The sequence below is a fragment of the Pseudopodoces humilis genome, chromosome 4 (genome assembly GCF_049639895.1).
Source record: "Pseudopodoces humilis isolate 2021_Gansu_Grassland_sample_001 chromosome 4, ASM4963989v1, whole genome shotgun sequence".
Taxonomy (NCBI): domain Eukaryota; kingdom Metazoa; phylum Chordata; class Aves; order Passeriformes; family Paridae; genus Pseudopodoces; species Pseudopodoces humilis.
The window spans coordinates 35,129,169-35,155,219 of NC_142203.1; the positions used below are offsets into that span (position 1 = coordinate 35,129,169).

At 38.8% G+C, this 26,051-nt stretch overlaps 1 protein-coding gene across 1 annotated transcript in view; it reads left to right on the forward strand.

Annotated features, from left to right (window-relative positions):
- Nucleotides 1–19,726, forward strand: part of ROR2 (ROR family WNT receptor 2) — a 141,236-nt gene extending 121,510 nt beyond the window's left edge. The window contains exons 6-10 of the mRNA XM_005530048.3: nucleotides 7,134–7,261; nucleotides 10,678–10,992; nucleotides 12,653–12,898; nucleotides 14,534–14,736; nucleotides 16,401–19,726. Coding sequence (XP_005530105.2) covers nucleotides 7,134–7,261; nucleotides 10,678–10,992; nucleotides 12,653–12,898; nucleotides 14,534–14,736; nucleotides 16,401–17,843 — 2,335 coding nt within the window. The 3' untranslated portion in view covers nucleotides 17,844–19,726. The remainder of the gene's footprint in view (nucleotides 1–7,133; nucleotides 7,262–10,677; nucleotides 10,993–12,652; nucleotides 12,899–14,533; nucleotides 14,737–16,400) is intronic.
- Nucleotides 19,727–26,051: the final 6,325 nt, after the last annotated feature.

Here is a 26,051-nt window from a genome sequence, read left to right on the forward strand (position 1 = left end):
TTTTAAATATTTAGTAAGAAAAGAATCCTCCTACCATAGTAATTAGAATTATATGTTTAAAACATTATTTGGATTATGTTTTAGAGACAGACTTTGGAGCCTGAGTTTTGTATTTAAAAATACTGATTTCATAATCCATTTTGGCAATATTTTCAACAGCCTACATATTAGGTTGTTGTAAAGTTTACAGGTTGCTCTTTGACAAACAAACATCTTCTCTTTGGTTTGTCACAAACACTAGGTCCATTTGTATCTGTGTTTTTGCTAATGACATTTCAATTAGTTACTTCATCTATAATAATTTATAGATAATAGTTAATAATAAATACAGTGAATAGTTTATTTATTAACTGGCTTAAAATGCTCTCTCAGATCTTGATTCGTATGAACAAGTCCATAATCTGATAGAATGTGTGGAATAAAGATTAGCTGCTGTTTTTTACTGATCTTAGGCATTGAATATGGAGTTTCAGTTCATACTGGTTGTTTTTTTTAGTAACTAGTAGATAAATATTCAAGTCAAATGCAACATAATTGTTCTGTTCAGTAACTGGAACTTTCAGTGAATTCTTTAAGGGATTCTGTGATGTACTACTTTTCAGATATTAAGGAGGAAATATTTGTTCATGCTGTGTGCTCAATGTAAAGGAATATTGCTTTTTGGGTCTGTTGTTACACTCAATAAGGACCTGGTAGCAGAAGTCACGGGCCATATCCATTGTGAGTGTAAATTGTCATAGGCCCATTAGCTTCAACTGAGCTATGACTATTTATACAAATTCCCCTGCCTGTTAGTTTTTTATTTTTTAACACTAGACTGCCCTTCTTCTCTGGTGGTATTTCTTACATTCCTCCAGTGCAATGGAAAAGTTTTACTGTTGTAGTATTCTAAGTCTCTCTGAGGAGTTAAGTACATCAGTATGGATTTCCTGATATCCCAGGAGTACTGATCTTTACAAGCAGGTGAAGATGTGCAAACAAGGATTTTAAGTGCCGGAAAGGTGGGTTATTTGCAGAAACCTTTGGTCAGAGGATGAAACTGTTTGTTCAGACAATGGATACAGGTAGGGCAGGAAGCCTGTGCCCTTCTCCCAGGATGTGGGTTCAGGGTGGCCTTTATTCAGGCAAGGGGTCAATGCTGCAGTCAAGTTGTCCATGCCACCCTTTGGTTTCTTGGCGTCAGAAGGAAGGACACAAACGTGCAAGTGTGGAGTTTTGGGTCTTTTATGGTTTGTGGGTTTGGGGTTTTTTTTTGAGGTTTTCCTGTACATCTGGGTTTTCAAAACTACCCTAAAACCAAAAACCTATTTGTGTGTTACTGAATTTCTTCCCTGTGTTATGGGTGACGTCAGAAATATCTGGCATTAGCCTGGCCCTTCAATGGATAGTAATAGTACAAACCATTCTTTTTTAAAAAAGATATGTTCTTTTTCTCCACCTAATATACCCCAATTCTGTTGCCTTGAGTGTCAGTAGCAAAACTTCCACTGATGATCTGAAGCCTATGAGAGCAAGCAATCTTAAAGCCCATTGTAACTATTCCTTTAAAATACAGAATTTCTTGACAAATTTTATGGTGAAACAAGAAATTGAGTGTTGTATTTGATGTTTTCTCTGTAATATAGAAATATAGGAACCTGGCCAGAAGGTACCAAGTACTTTTCAATGGTAACATTAATATATATTCACTATGCTTTTGACAGGAGGCAAATCTTACAGATGCTATATGGCATATGACAAGGGTAGTATATTTCTCTCAGATATCATCTGACTTGTTGAGGGAGCGAATATTTGGGGATGTAAAATCATTTTAACCACTGAAAAGTGATCTTCTTGTGAATAGACTTTGCTCCCCAGCACTATGATATGATTTATGATTCATGTCAAGTGTAAGGGTAATGAATTACAAGGATTGTAATGCAACGTTATAAGATGTCCTGATTTTGAGATTCAGTACAAAAAGCCATGAATATATAAATATATACGTGTGTGTGTGTATAAACAAACAAACAAACAAACAGGTAAATAAATATGTAAAAACCCCAGAAATACCTTATTTTTTTACTGCAGCTCTTTATAATGCCCTTCCCAGTCAGAGAGATTTGCTTCTCTTTGATTAAACACAGACTCTTTATTCCTTTATTATTTTTAGTATTGCAGGTAATTTGATTTCTTTGATTTATATTTACAAAGAAGACACACCCTGGGCTAAGTGATCTCATAGTCTGAAATATGATACCTGTCTTTTTTTCCTCTGATCTTAGTGTCCCTCATGATCATTCTCTTTACACAGCTTCTGACATTAGTTATCAAGTTGTAACAAAAATCCTGAGACTTCCTGATAAGATGAGCAACTGTATACCAAATGTTGTATTTCTCTAAGGATAGCAAATAGACTGACATAAATAATTTGTCCTTTCCTTCATCTATCACAGTCTGCGGTTTTCTGTGCATTTGTCCTTGCTTTGCTATTCCTCTTGTAATGAAACGTGGGGAGGTCTAACATTGTCAGTATTTAACAGTTCTTGATTAAAAGCTGCTTAATCCCTGGACAACATGGAAGAGGGTCAAAGCTTCAGGTTTGTTTGTTGTGGTAAAATTTACAGGAAATTATAATTGCATGTAGTTTGCTTGTGGGAAACTTCTGTAACAAAGTTGCTACTACCTTTTAAAGGCTAACATTTGGAATATCCTGTTACAGTCTGTGAACTGGCTTATATTGTTTACTTTAGTAAACTGTAGGCTGAGAATATGTCTGTCCATATTACTGGTATGGTAGGTATGGTTGGTAGGGTGTTACTAAATGATATTTTTTCACAATATATTCAATTGAAAAAATTTATTCTTTCTGAGTTTTCTGAAGAATTTATGAGTTTCTTTCTATGGCTGGTGCATGGTGTTTTGTCTCTTCTATTCTCAGGGAAATAGCTTTCATTTAGAATTTTCTGCTGTCTTTCCAAGTAAAACTTGTGGTATGCAATCAGAATAAAGGTAATTCACTAGCAAATGAATATCTGGTACCTCTCAGTTCTGCTTTCATAATTCCCTTTCTGAATCCTTGCTGAAAACTGTTAGAGCTTCATCTGTTTTCTCTGTTTCTGAGGAAAACCACAAGGTCTGCATTTACTGTGCTTTCAGGGGCACTAAATACATACTGAAAATGTTCATCAGATTTAGGTGCTTCAGGTTATTTTAGTATTAAACAGAGGTTTCTGTGGTTGCCTTTTTTTTTTACTGTGACTTTTTTGTTTCATATGCCCTTTGGTCTGTTCAGCTGTGACAGTTGCAAACAATAGGTGGTGTTACATAGATAGCATTTAGTGTATTGTGCAGAGATGTATTCTTTCTGCATTTCAAATTTTCCGTGAAGAAAAGCGCCTTTGTTGCCCATGTGTTTTGTTCTGTAGTATTTTGTTTGGTGCCCTTTCTGTGTCATATGTGAAATTAAAGTAGTGCTTACTGAGAGGGTGGAGATTTTAGATGTCCACTATATTTTTTTCCAGGACATCTAGAAATCTCTTTATGTGTTTCTTGAGCAGATAGCTGTCTTACAGAAGAGTTGCATGGCCTCCATCTAGAGAGTTTTCTTATTCATCATGCTAGGTTTTATTCCTCTTCAGATGTACCTGGTTCTTCCAGTTCTTCCTTTATAGACCCAGATGTTCCTGGAAGTTACGGTTTCTAACAGTGGGAGGAGTAACACTGGATGATTGAATCTACATCTTTCTTCTACACTTCTTGCCTGGTTAATTCTCCATTTCATATGGACTTCTGCCCACAAACCTGAAGGCAGGATGTATTTTATGAGGTGTTGCAGTGCATGTGTGATAGGGAACTTGTAAATGCTTATCAGCACTTGGTTCGTCAAGATGTTTCCAGGCCTGGTACAAATTCTATGTTCTACATAAAAGCAGCATCAATATTTTGGTTTTATTTACCTGTGACTGAGGTAGTAGGTTCTTCTGCTTTTGCTTTTGATTAGATAGCCTAGTTCTAAACTGAATTGTTCTGGCAGAAGGTCACCTTGTGGGCCTGGTAAACTGATGACACTGATCCTGAGCTATGGGAATTGGGGTTTTAGGAATAGAAGGTCTGTTCAGTCATATTCTTTAAAATTTTATTTTTAAATACAAACTCTGGTCAAACATATGATGAGTAGTTGTAAAAGAATTAACTCAGTAAGAGAATACCTTACCTCCATGCTGAGTGCTGAGAAAATTCAGTTTCCAGGTGCACTGTCTTTGATTCAGCCTTCTAGCAAAGTTGGAAAAAAGACCAACACTTAACATGCACCTGAATTTATTTTGTAAAAAAAAGTAAATACTATAAAAACGGGAAAAAATAGAGAAATGTTAATGCTGCCTTTAAGCATGCACAAATTAAAGAACAAAGGTAAAAAATTACCTCTGGTGGATAGCTTGTAAGATTTCTGCAAGTGGAGCAAATTGAACTCTTCTGGGTTCCTTTTGTGGAGTCAGGTTTCTGCTTTTGCCAGGGTTCTTGATCAGAGCAGACATTATAGCTCAAGCAGCAGGAAATGGAGGAGTCAGTACTTCTGCCTATTTTCAGCAGCTTTTAATTATTGCTCTGATCAGCAACTGAATTGCTGGCATATGGTTTGGAGCAAGATTCAAAGCTGCACATGGTTCCAAGGTCCCCCGTTTGAACTGAGCATTATGACACTCCTATGTTGTTTTATCAGACTCATAGGTTATCTTTATCTTATCAGGTTGCTTTTTGTTGAAGATTTTTTGCCATGTTCCAAGGGTACATGTAGCTGTAGGACAGAGTAAGCTGTAAGGAGACTCTTACTGCTGGCACTTCTGCAGCTGAGATCAGTTTTTTCCCTAAGAAGACCATGTAATTTTGTTCTCTCTGCAATAGCACTGGTCAAACAGCATTCACCGAGTTTCCTGACCTGACAAAGATGCATGTAGAAAAACAGCCGCGCTTCTGTCAGAGTAACTGACATCAGGTTACTGTTTACTTTAGCTTGTGTCCATGGTAATGGTCGTATCTAGTTTAGTATAATCTGCGGTTGACTATAACGTGGGAGAGGGGAGCATATGCGTGTATTTATAGTATCTAAGCTGTGTTTAAAAGTTCTTGACAGAAATAAATAAATGGAGCTAAGTAAAAGATCACACTGCTTTTGTCACCAAACCCATGCTGTTTGGAGTGCTCCTTTTTTTTTTTTTCTTTTTCCTTTTTATTACTGACAAGAGAACCCTGAACTGAGACCTGAAGTGTGAGATACAGTTTCAGTAAGATACATTGCAGACTTTGTTCTGCAGGATAGGGGTATGAATTCACTCTTAAGAAGGAGGTCAAATAGAGGTTTCATATTCATTCAGCTCCTTTTGGGAATTGCTGACTTCCTACTGAGGTGGTCAAGGATCATAAAACAGGCACAGACAAAACACTTTGATATTTTTGTCCCTTCAGGCATGATGCAATTGTTGCAAAATTACAGGTTTTGTTGTAAGAATGAAAGAATGTCACTGAAGGGAGTAGTTGATCCTATGACTCCTCCTTTACTTCATCCACCCTAATCAAAAACTTATATATCTTTGAGGAAGGAGAACTTGTTTCAGAGTTTGTAGACAAAATGTTGCTTTATGAATATTAACAGTAGTACTGTGATAGGAAATAAAGGCCATATCTGGATAGCAACTGCATGATACGCTTCATATCCATGACTTACAAGAGTCATGTTAAGTAATTATTTTTTGGGAGGTGAAGAGGAGATGCAGCTTCAGTGGTGATTGGTGGTTCCACCTTTTGGTGATGTGTACAGAGAGTCCTGCCCAGCTTTCCACTGCCAAACTGTAAGAAATATTGGTAACATTTCCCTGAAGAGGTGGGCTTTATCAGGGAGACAGAGCAGAGGAAAAATGGAAAGATTCCTAAGTAAGAGTAAGGTATCAGTGTAAGGGGCTGCAGTAGGCACAAGTAATGCTGGCTAGCTGTTGTTAGAAGGCTTTCATGCTGATTTCTTCCAGCTAAAGTTATGAAATTTTACACATAGTTGCTGACAAGTTTGTCCTGCTCACATGGTACCTGAAGGAAGGGTGGAAGTATTTGTAAGAGAATTGGGAACATGGGTGACCAAAGCAGGAGTTAATATCCAAAGATAAAAAAGTACAAAGTGCAGAGGAGCACTGAAGTAATACTTCAAATGTTGCTGGTTTTGGAGAGGTATTTCAAACTTTTGAACCTTTTAGTTATAAAAGCTAATTAAGTTTTTAGATGTCCTACTCTAGAGACACTTTTTATAGATTATGTTTTTACCTATTTTTGGACCACCATGCAGTAAATGGCATGATAACCTAAATCCATCAGGTTAGTGAATCCTAGCGCAGAGGCAGTGCCATGCTGGAGGAAAGACATGGCATACTGGCTATTTACTCTGAAGTCCCCTTTCAGTGCTCTGACACTTATGATATGCAGATCAGCTCTGTATTATTTACAAGGACTTTGGGGTTGAAGTGTTGAACCTCTGAGACTTGAGGCTAGGGCTTTTGTGCCAAAATATTCATGTTGATGTAAGGGAGTGAAAGGCCCAAAGCTTCATTGAATTGAGAATGATATTGCAATGTATGTTGAAAGAGAAATTTGGCACTTACTTTCACTTGAGAGAAGAGGAAAAGAGGTTATAGCCTTGATTATTCTTATTCCATGTTTTAATTCAGCCGTGGCAAGATGTCTTCTGCTATCCACTACAGGAAATGAAGAGCAGGAGAGAGAAGTGGGAGAAGAGAACAAACTGCTTAATTTTATGTGGTACAGCTGGATGCCAAAAATGCATGAGGACATGTAACTAGATCTATGTTGCTGTCTCAGTCTAAAGACTTTTTAATAGATTCATCTGTCAAATTCCATTATTATTTGTTTATTATTTTAAAATAAATGTTGGGTTTTGCTTTCTTCTTTCTGCAATGTGCTGTTTACAGGGTCCCTCATAATACTTCTAAGGTAAGAGAGAATCGGAGGAAAAAGCTGCACCTTGGGAATGGGACAGTTTCAGATTTAAAATATTTTGAGTGTTTCCACTTTTATAAGAAAGTATTTTGTAAAAATCCATTGGCAGCAGAGAGACATCTGCATATAAAATCCTAACATATCTTTTGCAGAGAAGATTACCATGAAGATGGGTTCTGTCAGCCGTATAGGGGAATTGCGTGTGCACGAATCATTGGAAACAGAACCATTTATGTGGACTCCCTCCAGATGCAAGGGGAAATTGAAAACCGAATTACTGGTAAGCCTACACATCTCTTTAGGAGGGAGAAAGAAACATTCATAGAAGTATCCAATTCAGGTAAAAACAGTGCTATCATCCTTCTAGTTTTGTCAGCCAATGACAAAGACATCTTTATATTAAGGTTTACAATGGGGTGAGCCTGTTTCTCACTTGAGCAGTTAGTAAAATTTGGAGAAAGGAAGGTGAGTATCTGTGGTAATGTGTAAAGCTTCTTCCATATCCTTATGTAAAATGTCAGAGTACTGAATTTTTAACAGTTTCTAGTTTATACTGGAGCTTTTTGCAGGACGGATTAAAAAAAAATTGAGTTTTTTAAATGAATCTGTGATACAGTGAAAAAGTACTGATCTTTTATTTTCTTGAGAAAGTGTATGGTGGCCTTTCCCTCTTTCCTGTTTGCATAATTCTGGCAGAGTCTGGATTTCACATTGATTTATATAAAACAAGAGCTGACCTTCCTGTGCTCTGCCTATGCTTAATCTTTCTCTGAACATAGTTTTTGTACAGAGTTGCAAACATGCATCCAAAACCTTAATGACTTTTAATGGGCTGTAAGTCAACATGGGTTTTCTTTCTTCACTGGATCTCACTTAGCTGATATTAATATATTATACTATATTATCAGCTGTGACTCTGATGTACACAAAGAAGAGCAAGCAAATGAACCCATGGAATAGAGCAAACTGTCATAATATATAGCAAATTAACTCAGTGCAGCAGGAGCTGATCTACATCAGGCCAGACACAACTCACTAATGGACTCTCCAGCTTCAGCATAATTAGTTGCCAAAAGGAATTTAACTTCACTTGTCAGCTCGAACTCCCTTAAGATATTACCTTAAAGACTCATTGTTAAGCCAGAAATCCAGGTCCATTTTTTGTCCCATTCTTGAAATGGTGACCAGATTCTGGGGCTGGCAAAATCCAGGTGCTGGATCCAGGTGCTTTACTTATGCTATTACAGCACATTCTCCTCCCACCTTTCTCCTGTAATCTTTTGTAATTTCAGACTCTTTAAACATTATGTCATTAAATAATACATATGGATACTTTTTTTTTTTTTTTGCCAGCTACATAATCTCTGTCCTGTTTGGAAATTTTTCATCAATAAAACAAAATATTTTAGAAATGTTAACTATCTGAAATTATTAAATCTGTAATTTTGTGAATTATGTTTATAATGCTCTTTTCAAACACCAAAATCAAACCCAACAACAAAGAAACTGTGATATTATCCAGAAATGTTTATTCATTGACTTGTACTACTTTCTGGGATATGGAACTTGGAATTGATGACCTGGCTGCTTTTTTCCTAATATTACTTACTTAATATTACAATTATTGGTTAGATTTCCAAAGCTAAGGTGCTGGAACTCTTCTGCAGTTGGAGAGAATTCCTGATGGAAATGTACTCTTTCAGGAAGACACTGAGAACCACCATATAGAGCTGGCCAATGTCCAGCTAGGCAGTAATGTCTAGTCTGTTAATAATATAACATTTTCAAACAACATACTTCTAAAGGTAATACCAAACATCTTATGTACCCTGAGGATTTCATAGCATTTTATTGGTTCTTGTAAGTCACATTATATGTTAAGCAAGTATCATAAGACTGGGTGCTCCATACCCAAATGAGAGGGTGTTTTTGAAATTGCAGTAACTTGTTAGCTAAAGGAAAAAAAAAAAAACCTGAATAATTGCTGCTGAGATTTTGCTGATAATTTTGCCCATAAATGAATTTTTTGATGGTAAGCGTGTGTTTCAATGTGCATGGGAAGTGAGGACACCTACTGTCCAACACCAGGAGCATTTAGCAAGGTTACGTCTGTGGGGAATTTTCATTCTGGATTTTCATTTCCCTGCTGTACTGTTGTGAGAAATACATATTCTCTGTCTCCATTGGCCCTTGTGCTGTTTGGTCCTGGCCGTGTGTGAGAATAGCAATCTTTGATTAAATAAAGAATAACATTCCTGGAAAAAACAACTTTAGATGTATCTTGGAAAACTGAAAGGCAAACAATGAATAGTGCACAGACTTGATGCTTGACCTGTCTGTGTTTGGCTAGCAAGGTCTCTGCTGTGCTGTTTAACATCTGTTTTGTAAGTAAAATATAAACCCCTTAAACTACCACACAGCACTGGTGTCTTTTGCACCTTCCATCAAAATAAAGATATAATTGTAAATTGTGCATTCTTCTCTCATGATGATCTAGATTCTGTAATGCAGTGCCTTTACAAAACTTAGTGTGGAGTTTCAAACCAACAGTGACTACTTTAGTCCTTCAGTTTTATTTTTTCTGTTTTAGTCTTTGGGACAAGCATATGTTACAGCTGCTTTTTGAGGTCTGATGGTCTGTTTGCATGCAGTGTTCCCAACCTGACTGGTAAATGGTTGTATTCCTGCATTAATATTTCTGAATTAAAATAAACAAAGGTGTAAACAGTCTGAAATGCTAGATTTGCAGCTGCTTGTTGCATGTTTGGCATGGAAGGGAGCCTTGGTACTACGTGTCCACAGGAAACAGACCATTGAAAGGAGAGAGCTGGAAAAGAGAGAAAGAATTTATTTGTAGGTTGTAAATAGACTGCTGAATGACATTTCATCTCTTTTTACAGTTTGAGTTGGTGGAACATGTAGTCTGGCAACTCTCACTCTTAAATGATGCTTTACTGGGGGAGTTGAACGTTCCTACATTTAAAGGTTGATTCAGCACCACATACATGATGCACACATACATTTGCCTTTCCTTTGCAATTTGCAAGAAAACTTTGAGCTAAATGTTAGTGTGTAGGTGCTGAGAACTGAAGAGGAGAGTTACATTCCTGACTCATTATGACATTCATCTTAATGTGATCAGCATGCTGAGACTGATTACATTAATTTTCCTGAAAGCTGCTGCCTGTTAGGCTTCTCATGTATGTTATAAGCCATGTCTCCACAGATATAAATGATACACTTATTTTTGCCTGAAAAGACTTGAAAAATACTTATTTTTATATCAAAATGTATAGAGGCAGAAGATGTTAGGTGATTTTTGTTCAGATTTTATGTAATTAGGATCTTTGGATATGCCAGTATCCTGGCAGGTGTATCTTGCCTTTGCTCTTTTTCTTTTCAAGTTAAAATTAACCAATTGCCTGTAGTCTGAGCAATGGTAGTCACGTGGGTTAATTCCTGGGAACTGAGGCCTACAAGCTCTGTGCAGATGTCAGAGGGACACTGGGATGCTGGATTTTCTTCCTGCACGTGTCAGCTGTCCTTTACAGCAGAAATTACCTCATTTACCTGTTGCACAATAGGCTTTCAGACCCTCAAGGAAAGAATAAAGGTGGTAAAGGCAAATGACATCAAAACTAAGTTTTCTCCCACACTGTGAATCCATGCAATATCAGTATTTTTGTTGCTTTGCAGCTGCGTTCACCATGATTGGCACCTCGACGCATTTGTCTGACCAGTGCTCGCAGTTCGCTATACCTTCCTTCTGCCACTTTGTGTTTCCCCTGTGCGACGAGCGTTCTCGGAACCCTAAGCCACGGGAGCTGTGCCGGGATGAATGTGAAGTTCTGGAGAATGACCTCTGTAGGCAGGAGTACAACATTGCTAGGTCAAACCCCCTCATCTTGATGCAGCTACAGTTGCCTAAGTGTGAGGACCTCCCGCGCCCCGACACCTTGGAAGCTGCCAACTGCATAAGAATTGGGATCCCTGTGGAGAGACTGAGCCGGTGTAAGTGTGGGTGTTTCATCCCTGGGAAAAAGTGCAGCTTGCTGCTTCCTTGGTTGAGTCTGAGAGACAATACTTTATCAGCCATTCTTTTTGTAAAGAAAGCGCTGAACTACTCGTTTTTGTCTTGTTAATACTGACCATAATCATGCACTGTTGTAAGATGTATCTGGGAGGACAAGGAAGTCTAAAGGATAGGGCTTGTACCAGAGTGTGTTATATCAACCACCCTGGGCTATGAAACTTTGTGTTCACTGGCTGATTTGATGCAGATTTGCAGAGTTGCCTCCACTAATCCTTGCCTTTTTAGATGAACCTTGCCATACGCCTATTAGAGAATTTTGCTCACCTATCAATAAACTTTGTATAGTTTGTTGAAGCTTCACTGGAAGATCTCTCAGGAAATGAACCACCTTTTCATTCTTTCTATACGGAAATTTGCAAGAATATTAATCCTGTAAATTTAACTTGGGGTGCAATTATCTTTCTTTACCTGCACGGAATGGCTGAAAAATGGATCTTGCTTCCATGAATTCATATTATTTACATCTAGAAGTAGAAGGGCTGTTCTGTTGTCACTAATTATATTCAGACAGTCTTTCTGATTACTCCATTTCATAGCAATGAATCACAACCCCCTATATTGTAAAATAAGAAAACCTGAAGAGACCAAAGGTATTTAAAGCTCAAAGTGTGATAAGATTATTCTGACTATCCATTGTCTGAATCCACAGTTAGGAGCAAGAACCATGGTATAATGGTGGACATGAAAGACTAGGTCTTTGCTTTTATATAAATAATGTAGTGTAGTTGAGAAGCAGAAATAATACAACGACAGAGACAAATCAGACAGGGAAGAGATACCAAGCAAAAGGCATGAGAACAAACCAAATAAGAAGTCTGGTGAAAGTTGTCTGTGATTCTCAGAGCCAGTGGTGCTGATGGAACAGCTGAAACTTGAGTATTTGTGGGGTTTGAGAGAGCTGGATTCCTGAGGTCTGGAGAGGGGACAACAGAAAAAGAAGATTATGGGGAAGGTAATGGTGCAAATATTGAGGAAAATGCATGATTCAACTCAAGTGATTCATATAGAGGACAAGCATTCAAAAAGTATGAAGCAGCAAAACAAAGAATAAAGACAAGAAAATGATGCTTCTAAAGAGAAGAAGATCCTGAATCCTTTCTTTCTGAAGATGAAAATAAGGAAAAAGAGGCATGAGGCATTAGAAAATGCAGCCCTTATTCCTATAGCAAGTGAGCAGCGTGAAGAAGATGGGCAGATTATGAGAAATAAAAGTTTTCATTTTTGACTCAGAACTTTTCCTGATGGGAAACTCCTATCTCTGATTTACTTTAACTTAATCATGTTCTGTATCTAAAGGTTCATACATGCTTCTTAGTCTCAAATTGAATTCAGAATTGTGAATACTGATGTGTGTACCATACGTGAGGCATTCCAGGACAGAATCCAGAAATAACTGGGTGCAAAAGTACAGATACACACAGAACTGAAATTGCAAAATGAACAGCTTTCATTAAATCTTGAGGCATCTAAATTTAAGTACTTTTTTCCACACGTGTTCTGTGAACTTCAGCTGTTTTGGTCTTGATGTCCCTTGATTGTTTTGATTTTTCTAACATTTCCCCAAATCCTGTGTTTTAGATCATCAGTGCTACAATGGCTCTGGAGCTGACTACAGAGGGACTGTCAGTGTTACCAAGTCTGGCCACACTTGCCAACTCTGGGACTCACAGAGTCCCCACAACCACGATCTGACAAGCACACAGTTTCCAGAGCTAGGTGGAGGACATGCGTATTGTCGAAATCCTGGAGGTCAAATGGATGGTCCCTGGTGTTTTACAAAGAACAAAAACGTACGCATGGAACTGTGTGACATACCTTCTTGTAGTATGTATTCTCTTTCTTTTTTCTCCTACTACTGTTCTGAATCCTGTGTAATTTTGAATGTTTCTAGTTATTACAATTCATTTAGGAGGGTTATACTTTTAAGTGTTTAACTTGCAGAAACTTTGTTTTGTGTTGTAATTGTTTAATGTTCTCTGGAGATCAGAGTTTGTGACATATTGTGACATATTGTGACGCTTTTTTATTATATACTGGAGGCTTAGTCTGAGGTAATAATTAATGATGATGCTGCAGTTCGTATTTTGACCTGTCAAAAGACAGATTGCACATGCAAATCACCAGTACGCCTTTGGTTTGTTCCTGCTGCTCAAGGGTATATTCTCTTGCTCTGTATGACATCTTGCAGGCAGCAAGGATTTTCAGATCCTATAGAGGGAGATATAGCACCATACCTGGTTGGAAAGAAACCATTTCAAGTGCAGAAACAGAGCAGTTTGGAGTGCATAAAGCAGATGATCTCATCAGAAGAGTCCCACACTAGCTGCTAGTGGCTCTGTACAGCACAACTGTTTGCAAAAATAAAAAGTAAAGCTCACAAATTAGTACAGTTCTGCTCATTTTCTCTGTATTGGTACAGACTTCACACATTGGTAATGGTCTTTGTATATGACAGTGTCTTTGAATATGACAGTTAATACTGTGCTTCATTAGGAAGAAAAGAATGTTTCCTGAAGCAAGATACAGATATATCATTGAAGCCACAAAAATGGTTTATGTGGATCTCTAAAACTGCTCAGAACTACTTTGAAATTTTTTAGTTCACTTTTTTTTGCAGAAACATGATTTGACATTTATAATAAATTTCTACATTGCATGTACCATAGGGTAAAGATAACACTGGGATGTGGTTGTGGTGAAAGCAGTTGCCACAAATAGCAAAACCACAGGTTACAGAAAACATCCCAGGCAGTTCCATTGAACATTTTTGACATCACTAGACTTTCCTGAAGTCTCTAAGTATTAAGTGAAAAAGTATTTTAGGAAGGTTCCAGAGATACAATACACAGATTGGTGACTTTTTCATGTCTATCTCTAACATCAAAGCTCTGCAAATCTATGAAGTACAGAACAAATAATATTTCTACCAATGAGAAGTGAAATTTATTTTATTCTGGGCAGAAGTAGCACCAGTACAGGTAAAGAATGGGCCAAGTGTTGATTTAAATGGCTGAGTCTGTGAGAGTGGGTCAGACTGCATTGTTCTGCTGGGTCACACTGAGTTCTCTGGTTTATATATTATGGTAGAGACTGCTCACTTGCTTTTTATACCCTAAACAGGATAGTGCAGTGATACTCTGTCTGTGTTCTGCAGTTTCCTCTACTGTAAGTCTCAAAAATAAAGTAAAATTAATCACATACTCTTACATTAAATTACATTAAATTACATTAAATGTGGGGCTGCTAGTTTATCTTCATACTGTTAATTGCTATGTCCATTCAAGCTTTTTTGAAATATGTAATGGAAAATTATGAAGAAGGGGGAGAAGGTAATGTGACTTCTGTTTTCAGGGTATAGTTTACTTTTGGTTTAAAATATAGTATTAATAATCATTTGTGTTACTATCAAATAACTTAAAAATACTTATTGTAAGCAGTGAGCATTTCTGTGCTTGACAGGTCCACGTGACAACAGCAAAATGGGAATCCTCTACATCCTTGTTCCCAGCATAGCCATCCCTCTGGTGATAGCCTGTCTTTTCTTCCTGGTCTGCATGTGCAGAAACAAGCAGAAGGCATCTGCTGCTACACCGCAGCGCCGCCAGCTGATGGCATCTCCCAGCCAAGACATGGAAATGCCACTCATTAATCAACACAAACAGGTATTTCTTACACAATTTGCTTAGGCCCTCCTATTTTCAATGTGTTGCGATTTTCAGCATCTCAGGTTGTCTGTTCAAATTGAGCCATGTTGTTTGGGACCTAATTTTCATACTGCGTAGGCTATCCACTTCAGGGAAAGCCAGGTCTTGCACTTTGTAGGTGTATCTAAAAATCCTGACCTTGGACAACAGCTTTCAGTACACAGTATTTAATGGCATTTGTCCTTACCCACCAATTGTCTGAATGACTGAAAAAGTGGTTATTTCTGATCCAGTCTTCAGCCTGCAGCTCATTTTTGCTCCTGGTAATGACATGGCCTGATGTGGCCTGTTTGCCTGTTTAAAGCATGATGCACAGTGGGGTTTCTTGTTCTAATCCTTCAGCTCAAGACCTCTGGTGTTCTGATCCACAAGTGAGTTGAGAGCTGAGATGGCATGCAACATGTTTCCAAGGCTGTGCATCACAAAGGATGTTGAAAGGAAAATGGCTTTGAACTCATGTCTACGTATGTCAGCTCCTGAACAGGATTTTCTGGGTCAGCTAACTGATCTCTGCACTAAAATCCTGTTCAGAGCTAATGTTGAATTTTTAATCACAGCATTTACAAGATGCAAACTCTAAAAACAATGCTTACTTTGGAAGCTGGCAACATCTGTTCAGGAAACTGGTAGAGTATTTGATGAATATTAGCAATTGTAACTAATTGTGATGATTTTGTGTGTTAATCTGAATATTTAAATGAAATTTTCCAGCCCAGTCTACAGGCTGTTGGACACAAAAATCAGAGATTGTTCACAAATCACTTGCTAAAGCATCTTCCCAGTCTGCCCTGCTCCCTCATGCTGTGCTGCCCTGCATGTGAAGCTGTACCAGCTTCACCTCACTTGGTCAGGGACTCCTCCACCTCCTGCTGCCCCAGGACAGATGCATTACATCACCGTCACAAACTCCCTTGCTTTCCCTTCCAGCTGCAGGAGGAAGGCTCTGGGGATTTCCCACTCTTGGGTTTGCAACCTTTTCCTTCAAGTATCAGAGAGGAATTCCTTCCCCTTTCTTGTCCAATTCCACCCCTGTCTTTATTGAAGCTAACTGAAGGTTCCTCAGCAGGGGTAGTGTACACTTCTGCCCATGGGCAGGGTCCATGCCTATAGTGCAACAGAGAAGAAAGGGCATTATCTGGTACTGCAGAGCTGAAAGAGACAGGTTTTTTTCCTTCTTCTGTGGAAAGGATGTTTCAGTTCACTCTGAGACTGCCACCTCCTCAGCCTCTGTGCTTTTCTGACAGACGTCCACTGGGCAGCTTGGGACTGGTCTGCAGGGAAAGTACAGATGCAGTTAATAGATGTCATTTCTTGCCAGATTTACTCTGAACCCAATATTCATTTAGCATGCAGGAAGTGCTGCCACTCCTTTATAAAACAACTATATCCATTGTCCTGCAGTATAATTCAGTTTATACTTCTGAAAGGAGTGTAACTCATTTCAAGGTTAATTGTGAAATCAATGTACTGATGTGAATACACAAAAACCCAGAAAAGTCCTTTTGGCCCAATCTATCTTCCATTTGGAGATTTAACCACTGGGAGATTTTCTTTAATAAGAGATCCTGTTATTCAGAAAACATTGTGATTTTTTGTACTGACTTGTGTTTTCTTCATTTCAGGCTAAGCTTAAAGAAATTAATCTCTCCACTGTGCGATTTATGGAGGAACTAGGAGAGGAGAGGTTTGGCAAAGTCTACAAGGGGCATCTCTTTGGTACAGCACCAGGTGAACAGACACAAGCCGTTGCCATTAAGACTCTTAAAGACAAAGCAGAACTGGCTCTTCGGGAAGAATTTAAACATGAGGCAATGATGAGATCACGGTTACAGCACCCAAACATAGTTTGTTTGCTGGGAATAGTGACAAAGGAGCAACCTATAAGTATGATATTTAGTTATTGTTCTCACAGTGATCTCCATGAGTTCTTGGTGATGAGATCTCCCCACTCGGATGTTGGCAGCACTGATGATGACAAGACAGTAAAATCTACTCTGGAACCAGCAGACTTTTTTCACATTGTGACTCAGATAGCTGCAGGAATGGAATATCTTTCTAGCCACCATGTTGTCCACAAGGACTTGGCCACTAGAAATATACTGGTGTTTGATAAACTGAATGTGAAAATATCTGATTTGGGCCTTTTCAGGGAAGTTTATGCTGCTGACTACTACAAATTGATGGGAAATTCCCTTCTTCCTATCCGGTGGATGTCCCCTGAGGCTATCATGTATGGCAAGTTTTCTATTGATTCGGATATATGGTCATACGGAGTTGTGTTGTGGGAAGTTTTCAGCTATGGCCTGCAGCCTTACTGTGGTTATTCCAACCAGGATGTCATTGAGATGATCAGGAACCGACAAGTTTTGCCATGTCCCGATGACTGCCCGACATGGATATACACATTGATGTTGGAGTGTTGGAATGAATTTCCTAACAGAAGACCAAGATTTAAGGATATACATAACAGACTAAGAACATGGGGGAACCTTTCTAATTACAACAGCTCAGCGCAAACTTCTGGGGCAAGCAACACCACACAAACAAGTTCTCTCAGCACAAGCCCTGTTAGCAATGTCAGCAATGCTAGATACATTGGACCAAAGCAGAAAACTCCAGCCTTCCCTCAACCTCAGTTCATACAAATGAAAGGCCAGATGAGACCAATGGTCCCACCTCCTCAGCTCTACATTCCAGTTAATGGTTACCAGCCAATGCCTGCCTATGGTGCTTACTTGCCAAATTTTTATCCTGTCCAAATTCCAATGCAAATGGCTCCTCAGCAAATACCTCCCCAGATCATTCCCAAACCAGGCTCCCACCACAGTGGGAGTGGATCTACCAGCACAGGCTATGTAACAACAGCACCTTCCAATGCATCAGTGGCTGACAGAGCTGCTCTGCTGTCAGAAGGCACGGATGACACACACAATGGAGTGGAAGATATTGCCCAGAACCCTGTCCAGGAGGAGGAGGAAGAAGAGGGCTCTGTGCCTGAAACAGAATTGCTGGGGGATAATGACACACTTCAGATGGATGAAGCAGAAATTCAATCAGAAGCCTAAGGAATTTGGCCTCATTGATGAGAATTCCACATCACTTCCATGTATGGAGAGAGTAGATCTTTAGGCTTAATAGAGTGATTTTGATCTGACTCAAAAAAACAAAACTAAAACAAAGTAACATCTGTTTAAAAGTGCAGCAGTAATAACATACCAGGTTTCCATTGCCACCAGTAGATTTTTCAAATATGGTGGCATAGACTTGCTGGATTTAATCTTTTTTACTGTCCTACAGTTCTTGAGAGAAGCTGCTTTTCAAATATGTACTGTTGCTGTGCAACGTATTGCAGAATAGCACTGCACACCATGTATATCTTGATATATGGGTGTAATGTTAGTGAGTTATGCTCAATCCAATAACACAAAAAGAAATCCAGCTATGGTTGCAGAATTGCTCTAAGCATAAAGAAGTGCCCTGGATGTGATGGACAGCTTAGTTTGTAGTATTTATCTCTTCGACATCATGGACACAAGATTGTTTGTTTTTTGAGTCTGAAAAATGAAGTTGAGAATAATGATCTGTGTTTGTATTACAATAACAAGAAAATGGGGGAAACTGAACATAAAATTGACTGTGCTGAGTAAGACCACAGGTCTGTCCAGCCCCATATCATGTCTTGAAAGACCATCGATAATGCCTGCCAAGGGAGAGACTGCAAGGGCAATTTCCCTTGCAGAAACTTCCCAGGATATTGCCCCAGCCTCCAGCAATTTGTGGCTTAGAGTCTTCCCAAGACAGAAGTGTATTTTTTTTTCTGTTAAATAGCCCTTGATGGAATTTTCTACCATGGATTTATCCAAATGATTTTGAACTCACATAGAGCTAGAGTATCCACAACAGCTTGTGGAATAACCTGAGAGGAGAAAGGATGGTTTTCTTTCATCACTTTGGGTGAATGACTGACAGAAGCTTCCAAATGAGATCATCTGACTGCATTTGTGGATGAAAGTATTCCTTCTCTGCTGTGTATTTTAAACAGCAAACAGCCTTAATACACTGTTAACCAAAAATGGGGATATTGTAGGGGATATTATAGGTGTGCACTAACTTAATAAATCCAACTTTAATTGGTTATCAAGTATAGAAGAGGGCTCCACATGTGTTTTCCTACGTTGTGAAAGTGTTGGGTTTTGTGAGTGACTTACTTGATTTACCACAGTTACTGCTGGATTGCATGTGAAACCATGTTTTTTTTCCTGACTTTTAGTAAAAATTATCTTTGAACTTTAAAAGACCAAAATGAGCAATAATGTACAAGGTGCTGTTTTTGTGCTTCTATTTGCGGGATGAATCATGTACAGACCTTTAAATGTAATTTATGTTTTACTACATTTTATATACATTTTTTCATTGGAATATTTGGATTTTTGAATGAATGACTATATAACTTAACCATCTGCAATATTCACATGCAGTGCAGTTTTATGGTGTTGCTGTTTCATTTTGTCAAACATGTGGACAGGTCCATACATTTCATGACCCCTTTCTGTAATACAAGCGGTACACATTCTCATTGCAGCATTGCAGCCAATACACACTATAGCTATAAGTTCTACATCCAGCATGGAGTATTCAATAAAGTGATGCAAAGAGTATGATGAAGTATGTTATCCTATAGCCACCGTTTTGTTATGGTATTTTGTGGAAATAGAAATGGCCTCAACTGCTTAAGTTACAGGTTTCACACTTACACTACAACTTTTTATTTTTTTTTACATTGGGATTCACTTGTAAGTCATGTATCATTGTGATCTACACCAATGTTCAAGGTGTGGCAGCATTACTTATTTCTGGCATTTCACCCGGACTTGGAAATGCACTGGTAGGAATAAAATATGAAAGCTTTATTACTTGTGTTAATATAATGCAGCTTTGGGTGCTTTAACTAAATAAAGGATAAATAAAAAAGAAAAAAAAGGTGAAATTTATTTATGTGAAGTTCTTTGTTTTTTTTCTAGGTTTCCTTATCTCAGGTAAATGAACTTGATTAAACTACATTGACTTTCTTTGTTCCTTTGCTAACTTGCTTCAAAGTAAGTGGAGAACAAATGGTTCAAGTTACACCACAGATTTCTGAGTGAGAAAAAACTAAACAAATGAATGGCAGTCAGTGGAAGCTTCTGTACTGTCTGAAGTTCAGGCTGTTTCTAGTAGTAAAGACCATTATGACTTTGTGTGCTTTGAATACAGTTTGGGAAACTCCTAATTTTCTTCTTTTAGCCTCATAAATTCACTACAGTGAGGAAAAAAGGTCAGACTTCTACACTGATTTTCCCATCCCCACTTAATGTGGATGTGTTCTCAAAGTGATGGTCGAGGAGTCACACAGAATTTTCTAGGTCAGCCTTGGTAATACACACAGTACTGGAGTGGGGTATTCCCTCTCTGTTGATGGGGGTGGGCTCATCTGAGCTGCCAAGATCTGAGCCATGACGGCATGCAAACACCTCCTCTGCACTTCAGGTGAGCACCTCTGTTCACCTCTTGTGAGCACAAGCACCACTACCAGCATGTTAGTGGCTACTCTAAGTCATATGGATTGCCAGTAACTTATTGTTCTGCAACTTCCCAGACTACTCTTGCTGGTGATATCTGCTGCACAGCCCCAGCTGGTGTCGGACTCTGCCTTTGCTCCCCAGAACTTGGAAGAAAGCCGAAGAGAGATCAAGGAAAGGATGTGGAGGTAAGTAGATAGGACAAGGTGATAAGGTGGCAATAAGTGAGGGAAGGATTGGGGGTGGGTCCAAACAAAACCAGCACAGTATTGCTCAGTTTGGCTTGCAAAGGTACTTTGTCCTGGCAGGTCTAGCAAAGCTGGAATTTTTCTTGAAGCCAAAACACCTTTTCTAGTGGCAAATACATGTCTGGATGGCCAGTAAAGGGCAAGGTATTTTTGAGAACACTGTGAGATTGCTCAAAAATATTTCTCTTTCATACTACTCTCCTTTTCATAAGAAGACTGGGTCTGACACTTTTTTTAGAAAAAGTGGATTAGGCATTGACACTGTCCACAGCAGTCCACTGGTGAGGCAGGAAGGTCCCTGCTCACAAAAGCATATAGGGTAGATGGAGAATCAGGAAGGTCCCTGCTCACAAAAGCATATAGGGTAGATGGAGAATGGATTTACAATGACAGGGCAGGAAAACTGAGTAATGGTTCCTTGTCTGAATGGGGAAACTGACTACAGATGTGTCACTAGCTCCAGTTTGACTTCTGTTCTGATTTTGTCCAAGATCTGCGTTATTGCAGGGTCTTTTCTTCTGTTTTACCCACTGAGACTATAAGGAAGGCCAAGCTATAAAGAGTACAGTATAGGCAGCTCTATAAAAGCTGAGGATTCATCCACAATGTTAAGTACAAACAGACATTATTACAAACTTTGATAGGCCAGTTTATTCCTTCATCTAAACGTCACTACTCTTAGTTTCGTCTAGTGATTTCCCTAAAGACTTATCCAGTGGAACAAGCTGCCTGCTGAGATGAGAATCCTTTGCTTCTGTATCTGCCATGGCTGTGAACATCATAATGAGTCATAGGGAATTTACATCATGGTAACAGTACCTCAAAGTTTTATTAGAGAGATAAATTTGATTTCTTTTCTTACTTTCTGAGGAGTGCATTAGATGTCACTGGTTTTTGTGTCCAGAGGAATCACCTCACTTCAGCTATGTGGGAGTGAAGGGAAAAGGTCTGATACTTTCTGGAAGACAGCTCAGGAACATTTGCTGAGTTGGAGCACTCTCAAAAGATGTCAGACCTTGAGGTGTTTGATAAAGTAGATGTAAGGAGGAGAAACATCCAGCTGTATGGAGAATAGCATCTTCAAATAAACCCCAAGTCATAGTTTCACCATGCATAGAAAGTAATTCTGTTTCTAGACAGGCAAATGCTACTGCAAACTGCTCTCCAAAACATCATTTCAGTTACCCAAAATATGAGGAAAAAATCAACTGGCAAAACCACCCTCTTTTTGAGGAAAGGGACTAAATTCATATTGTAAGGGACAACCATGTATGTTCCTGTTATATAAATAAATCTATAAATATTAGTGGACTCCATGAGTAGATTCCAGTTTTGGGGATTTACTCAAACAATGGAAAACTGATATTAGAATAGTAGTAGTATACAGCACAAACAATGGCATGGTTCAGTGGATAAGTTCTAGTTCCACCTAACCAGAAATCTGAATTTTGTTTCTTGTTTTTCAAAAGGGACCTTGTATAGTCTTTGTTTTGCACGGCTTCCAGATATGACAAGTTTTGTTCTCCTTTAATCACCAATATGAATTATAAACAATCTAAGGACTGTTAAGCAATACTAAATGTGTTCACTTGACAAGATAAACCAAGTTTGCAATATCTGTGTCAGTCAGATCTTTCTCTAGACCAAAATGTACTGTGTCAACTGTGATGAAATATAGGAGAATTGGTTCAGCAGGATTTCCTTTCCAGAAAAATGCTGTAAAAACTTTTTGCACCTACTGTTCCTGGCTTGATTGATGTTGTAAAGTTGTAGTGTCTGGACTCCATAACAATTTCTCAAAAAATACACAGTGGAGGCTCCTAGCAGTGGGTTGCCAGTGCAGAAGACTGGGCCACCTGGTTTGCTTTGTGACCTCAAATAGAAGGCAACACCTGCATGTGTTCTGTGCTCACATGCCTGATTTTGCAAGAAAAAATATGCTGGAATATAAGGCAACAGCTCTGTGTTTGGGGTCACATGAAATGTACGGACACACTTGCAGATGATATGGTGCTGTCCCAGGGCTGTGTGAGATCTCTGCAGCTCTGAATCCAAATCCAATTTCTCCTGGTGTGAAGTGTTTACTGGGCTCTTCTTCCATTCAGTCACAGTCCTTGGGGCAGTAGCAGGAGCAGACTCAAAGGACAAACCGTATGTGAGGAATCCCTAGCAGCATCCATGGAACACTGCCTCCACACAGAACTGCAGAGAGGGTTTTCACTGTCTGTGTCCCTCTCGTCTCATCTAGGCCCCATTTTTGATTAAAATGAAAAAAATATGGCTCTAAATCTTAGCTGAATACCTTAAGATTGCACAAGCAGGGGAAGTAATGTAAGAGAGGTTATGGCAGGAGCTGGAAATAGTATGGGGTTCTGAGGGCTGTAAATCTCCAGAAGAGTCAGAGTTTTAAATAATAAAATACTGAGGGAACGCAGAATCCCATGTAGCTACTTCTCATTTCTATTGATCTAAAAGAGGAACTTTACTTTATCTCGATTACAGTGTACCTGATGGTTTAACTGTCCTTTTTAAAACCTCTGTCTAAAACTGAAATAATCCCTTCTGTTCAGTAGGTTGTTAACTTTAAAAGCAGTGGAATTAAAGGAGGGAATTTAAATTGAAATGACTACATTCATTTAATTGAATGTTTATTCCATACACCAAGTAATAAAAAATATATCATGGAGATTTATAGAAAGTATTTTTGTTGCCCCATACTTTGTTACTGAAGAATAATTTTTTTCTAGGAGTCATCTTCCACATAGACTTCTTGTACATTTCTTTTCAAACTAATAAACTAGTTACTGGAGATGTTTGGAGCTGTTGTAGTTGATTCATAACAATCAGTTTTTAAAATCTTATCAAGAAGTTTAATTCTTAGTCTGCTTTAGAAGTAGCTATTTGATACCCACAACCATTATGAAACAAAAGAAATTCCTTTCAGACTGATAAAATAATTAACAGACAGGATAGTGGGTAGGAAAACAGACAGTAAACTAAAGAAGTGAATCCCTAAGTAACTTAAAACCAGAAACATTTAAGGTACATTAATTTAATTTAGATATAATATTACTTCAGCTGAGGCTGATTATTCTCAAATGTAGTCTGAGGCTTTACAGTTACGATAAAGATCATTGTCTTGCTCTGTTGTTAATCCCGTGGATACTTTTTCATAACTTGATGTGGTTTTCCATTTAATTACTTTCATATCAGATTTAAATGAAATATTTTTATGAGAATTAGGCTGAGGTGGTGGGAGAAATACCTTGCAAAAAAAATGGCTAGCAGCCATGTGCTTTTCATACTGAAGAAGGGATGTTGTGCTCCATTTTTGTTCCATCATCTTGTGTCCACACCAAATGCATGTCTCCTAAGTGAACCCTTCTCTTCCCAGCTCAGTTGATAATTTCACAACAAATTACTGAGGAAGCCTTTCAAACTGTATACTGCTAACACTGAGAGCACTGGGAATAAAAAATATGTTTCTTTATGAAGAGAAGGTATTTCATGATGTCTTTGCTTCCTCTGTTCCTTATGCCTTTATTATATCCCCCTCCCTTGTCTTCTCTTAGATATTTCTCAGAGGACAGCATTCGCTATCATGCCTCCTCTACTTGAAAAACTGTTCTCTTAAGGCAGACTAAAACCCAAAATTTATATATATATAAATAGATATGCTTATGAATGGACTCAGTCTTAACATTTTTGAAAAGCCAATGGAATAAGAATTTTGTTGTTCCCTTACTTGCAGAATCAAACATTCCCAAATAAAAAGGTGTGTGGAAGAAAGATCTTTGGTTTTCAGTACAAGTTCTCTCCTGAGTTTGCTGTGACCTGCAATTTTGCATCCTATTAAATGTAAGTGCTGGATGTTCTCTGGCATTTCTCCATGTCTTTGCTCGTAATTGACTATTTTTGTGATTTCTTTACCTGTTCTTTTATCCAGGTAATCCAGCAGGACTGCTGTAACAGTCCTGTGCTGTGCTGTGGTGTCTGCTACTTTCGTAGAGACTGCTTCCCCAGTTTAAAAGAAGCAAATACAACCAAACCAATGAAGAATTCACCTCCAAAACTTGATGCTTTGAGCTCAGGACTCCTCCTGCTCTGGGACACCCAGCAAAAGCCAAAGCAGGGAATGCTGTGAATCCTCCTTTACCTCTGCAGCCTCAAGCCAGTTGTTTTGGAGGTGCTGAAACACTGAGGTGGTGCTGGATGACAGCAGGGGTCTGGGACTGAGTATTTTTCCTAATCATGTTTGTTTGAGGAACTGGGTTAATTCTGGGCTGAACGCCCATTTGGCACCGTGTGAGACTCCATGTAAGTTGTTTAGGTTTGTTGTTTCTCCTGTAAACAACAAAACTGCTGGTGCTTCTTCAGGCATTGTGAAGGAAAACACATGGGATAAAAGGGAATTCTTACTGCAGGCAAGATTAGCACCCGAATGGTGGGTGAGGCTTCATGCAAGACATGTCACAAAGGCATCCTCTGTTCCCCAGGAGATCAGTGGATTAGGAGGCTGCCCGTACCCCTGGGCTTGGTGCGGGCTGCCTGACTGGGTGCACCATGTGCAGAATGTAGCACCTCCTCGGGGGTGCGCTGCTCTGAAATGAGTGGTTACATGTAAAAAATTGTTTTGAGGCCTGAACCGGTTGAAGTCATTGGGAAAAACTCTGCAACTTCAAACGGGTTTGTATTAAAGCCATAAGAAAATTTCAGTTTGTTTTTTTTTAAATAAACACTCCCCAACTTGTAATCAACATTGTGCTCAAAGAATGGTTTAAAACAATCCTGCTTTGCTTTCAAAGCTTCTACATCGGTCAGAGAGTATGATTTTCTGAATAAATTTAAAAGTCTGTTTTTTAATTTTTATTTTTATTTTTCATATGGCAGTGTGACATTATAATGCCTTAAATTGTTCTGTGCATACCAAAAAGTACTCATGGTACATACTGTAATTTCTTGTAATCATTTTGTTCACTAGCCTATGCCCTTGGGAAAAATATTTGCCAAAATAACATTCATGAAAACCTCTCCTTTTTTTCTGACTTTGCTTGGAAACCCACATACATATTTGCAATTATCTGATTTTAATAAGTGCGAGTTAATATACCTACCTTGTTCATGCATTTTAAAGTGTGCTAAGATAAGATGGTCTTTTGGGGGAGGGTGGAGGGAGAGTTGGAAGTCTGCCTCTTTGGAAGAGGTCCACCTCCAGTCTGAGGTGCAGATCTGACAGACTATGCCCGAGCAATGGAGGGAGTAAGGTTTTGCTTTGTCCCAGGGCAGCATTTGTTTAAAACAGGCAACATCACGGGGGAGTCTGTGAGCCCGGGAGCCTGAGGGGTAAAACACTGGCCTCATCCCACCCAAGTATCTCCTGGCCACCTTGGACCCTCCCCTGCTGACCTCTAGCTAGTCTTTATTCCATTCTTCCAAGGGCCTGATACATGGTGTGTGTCCCATGGCA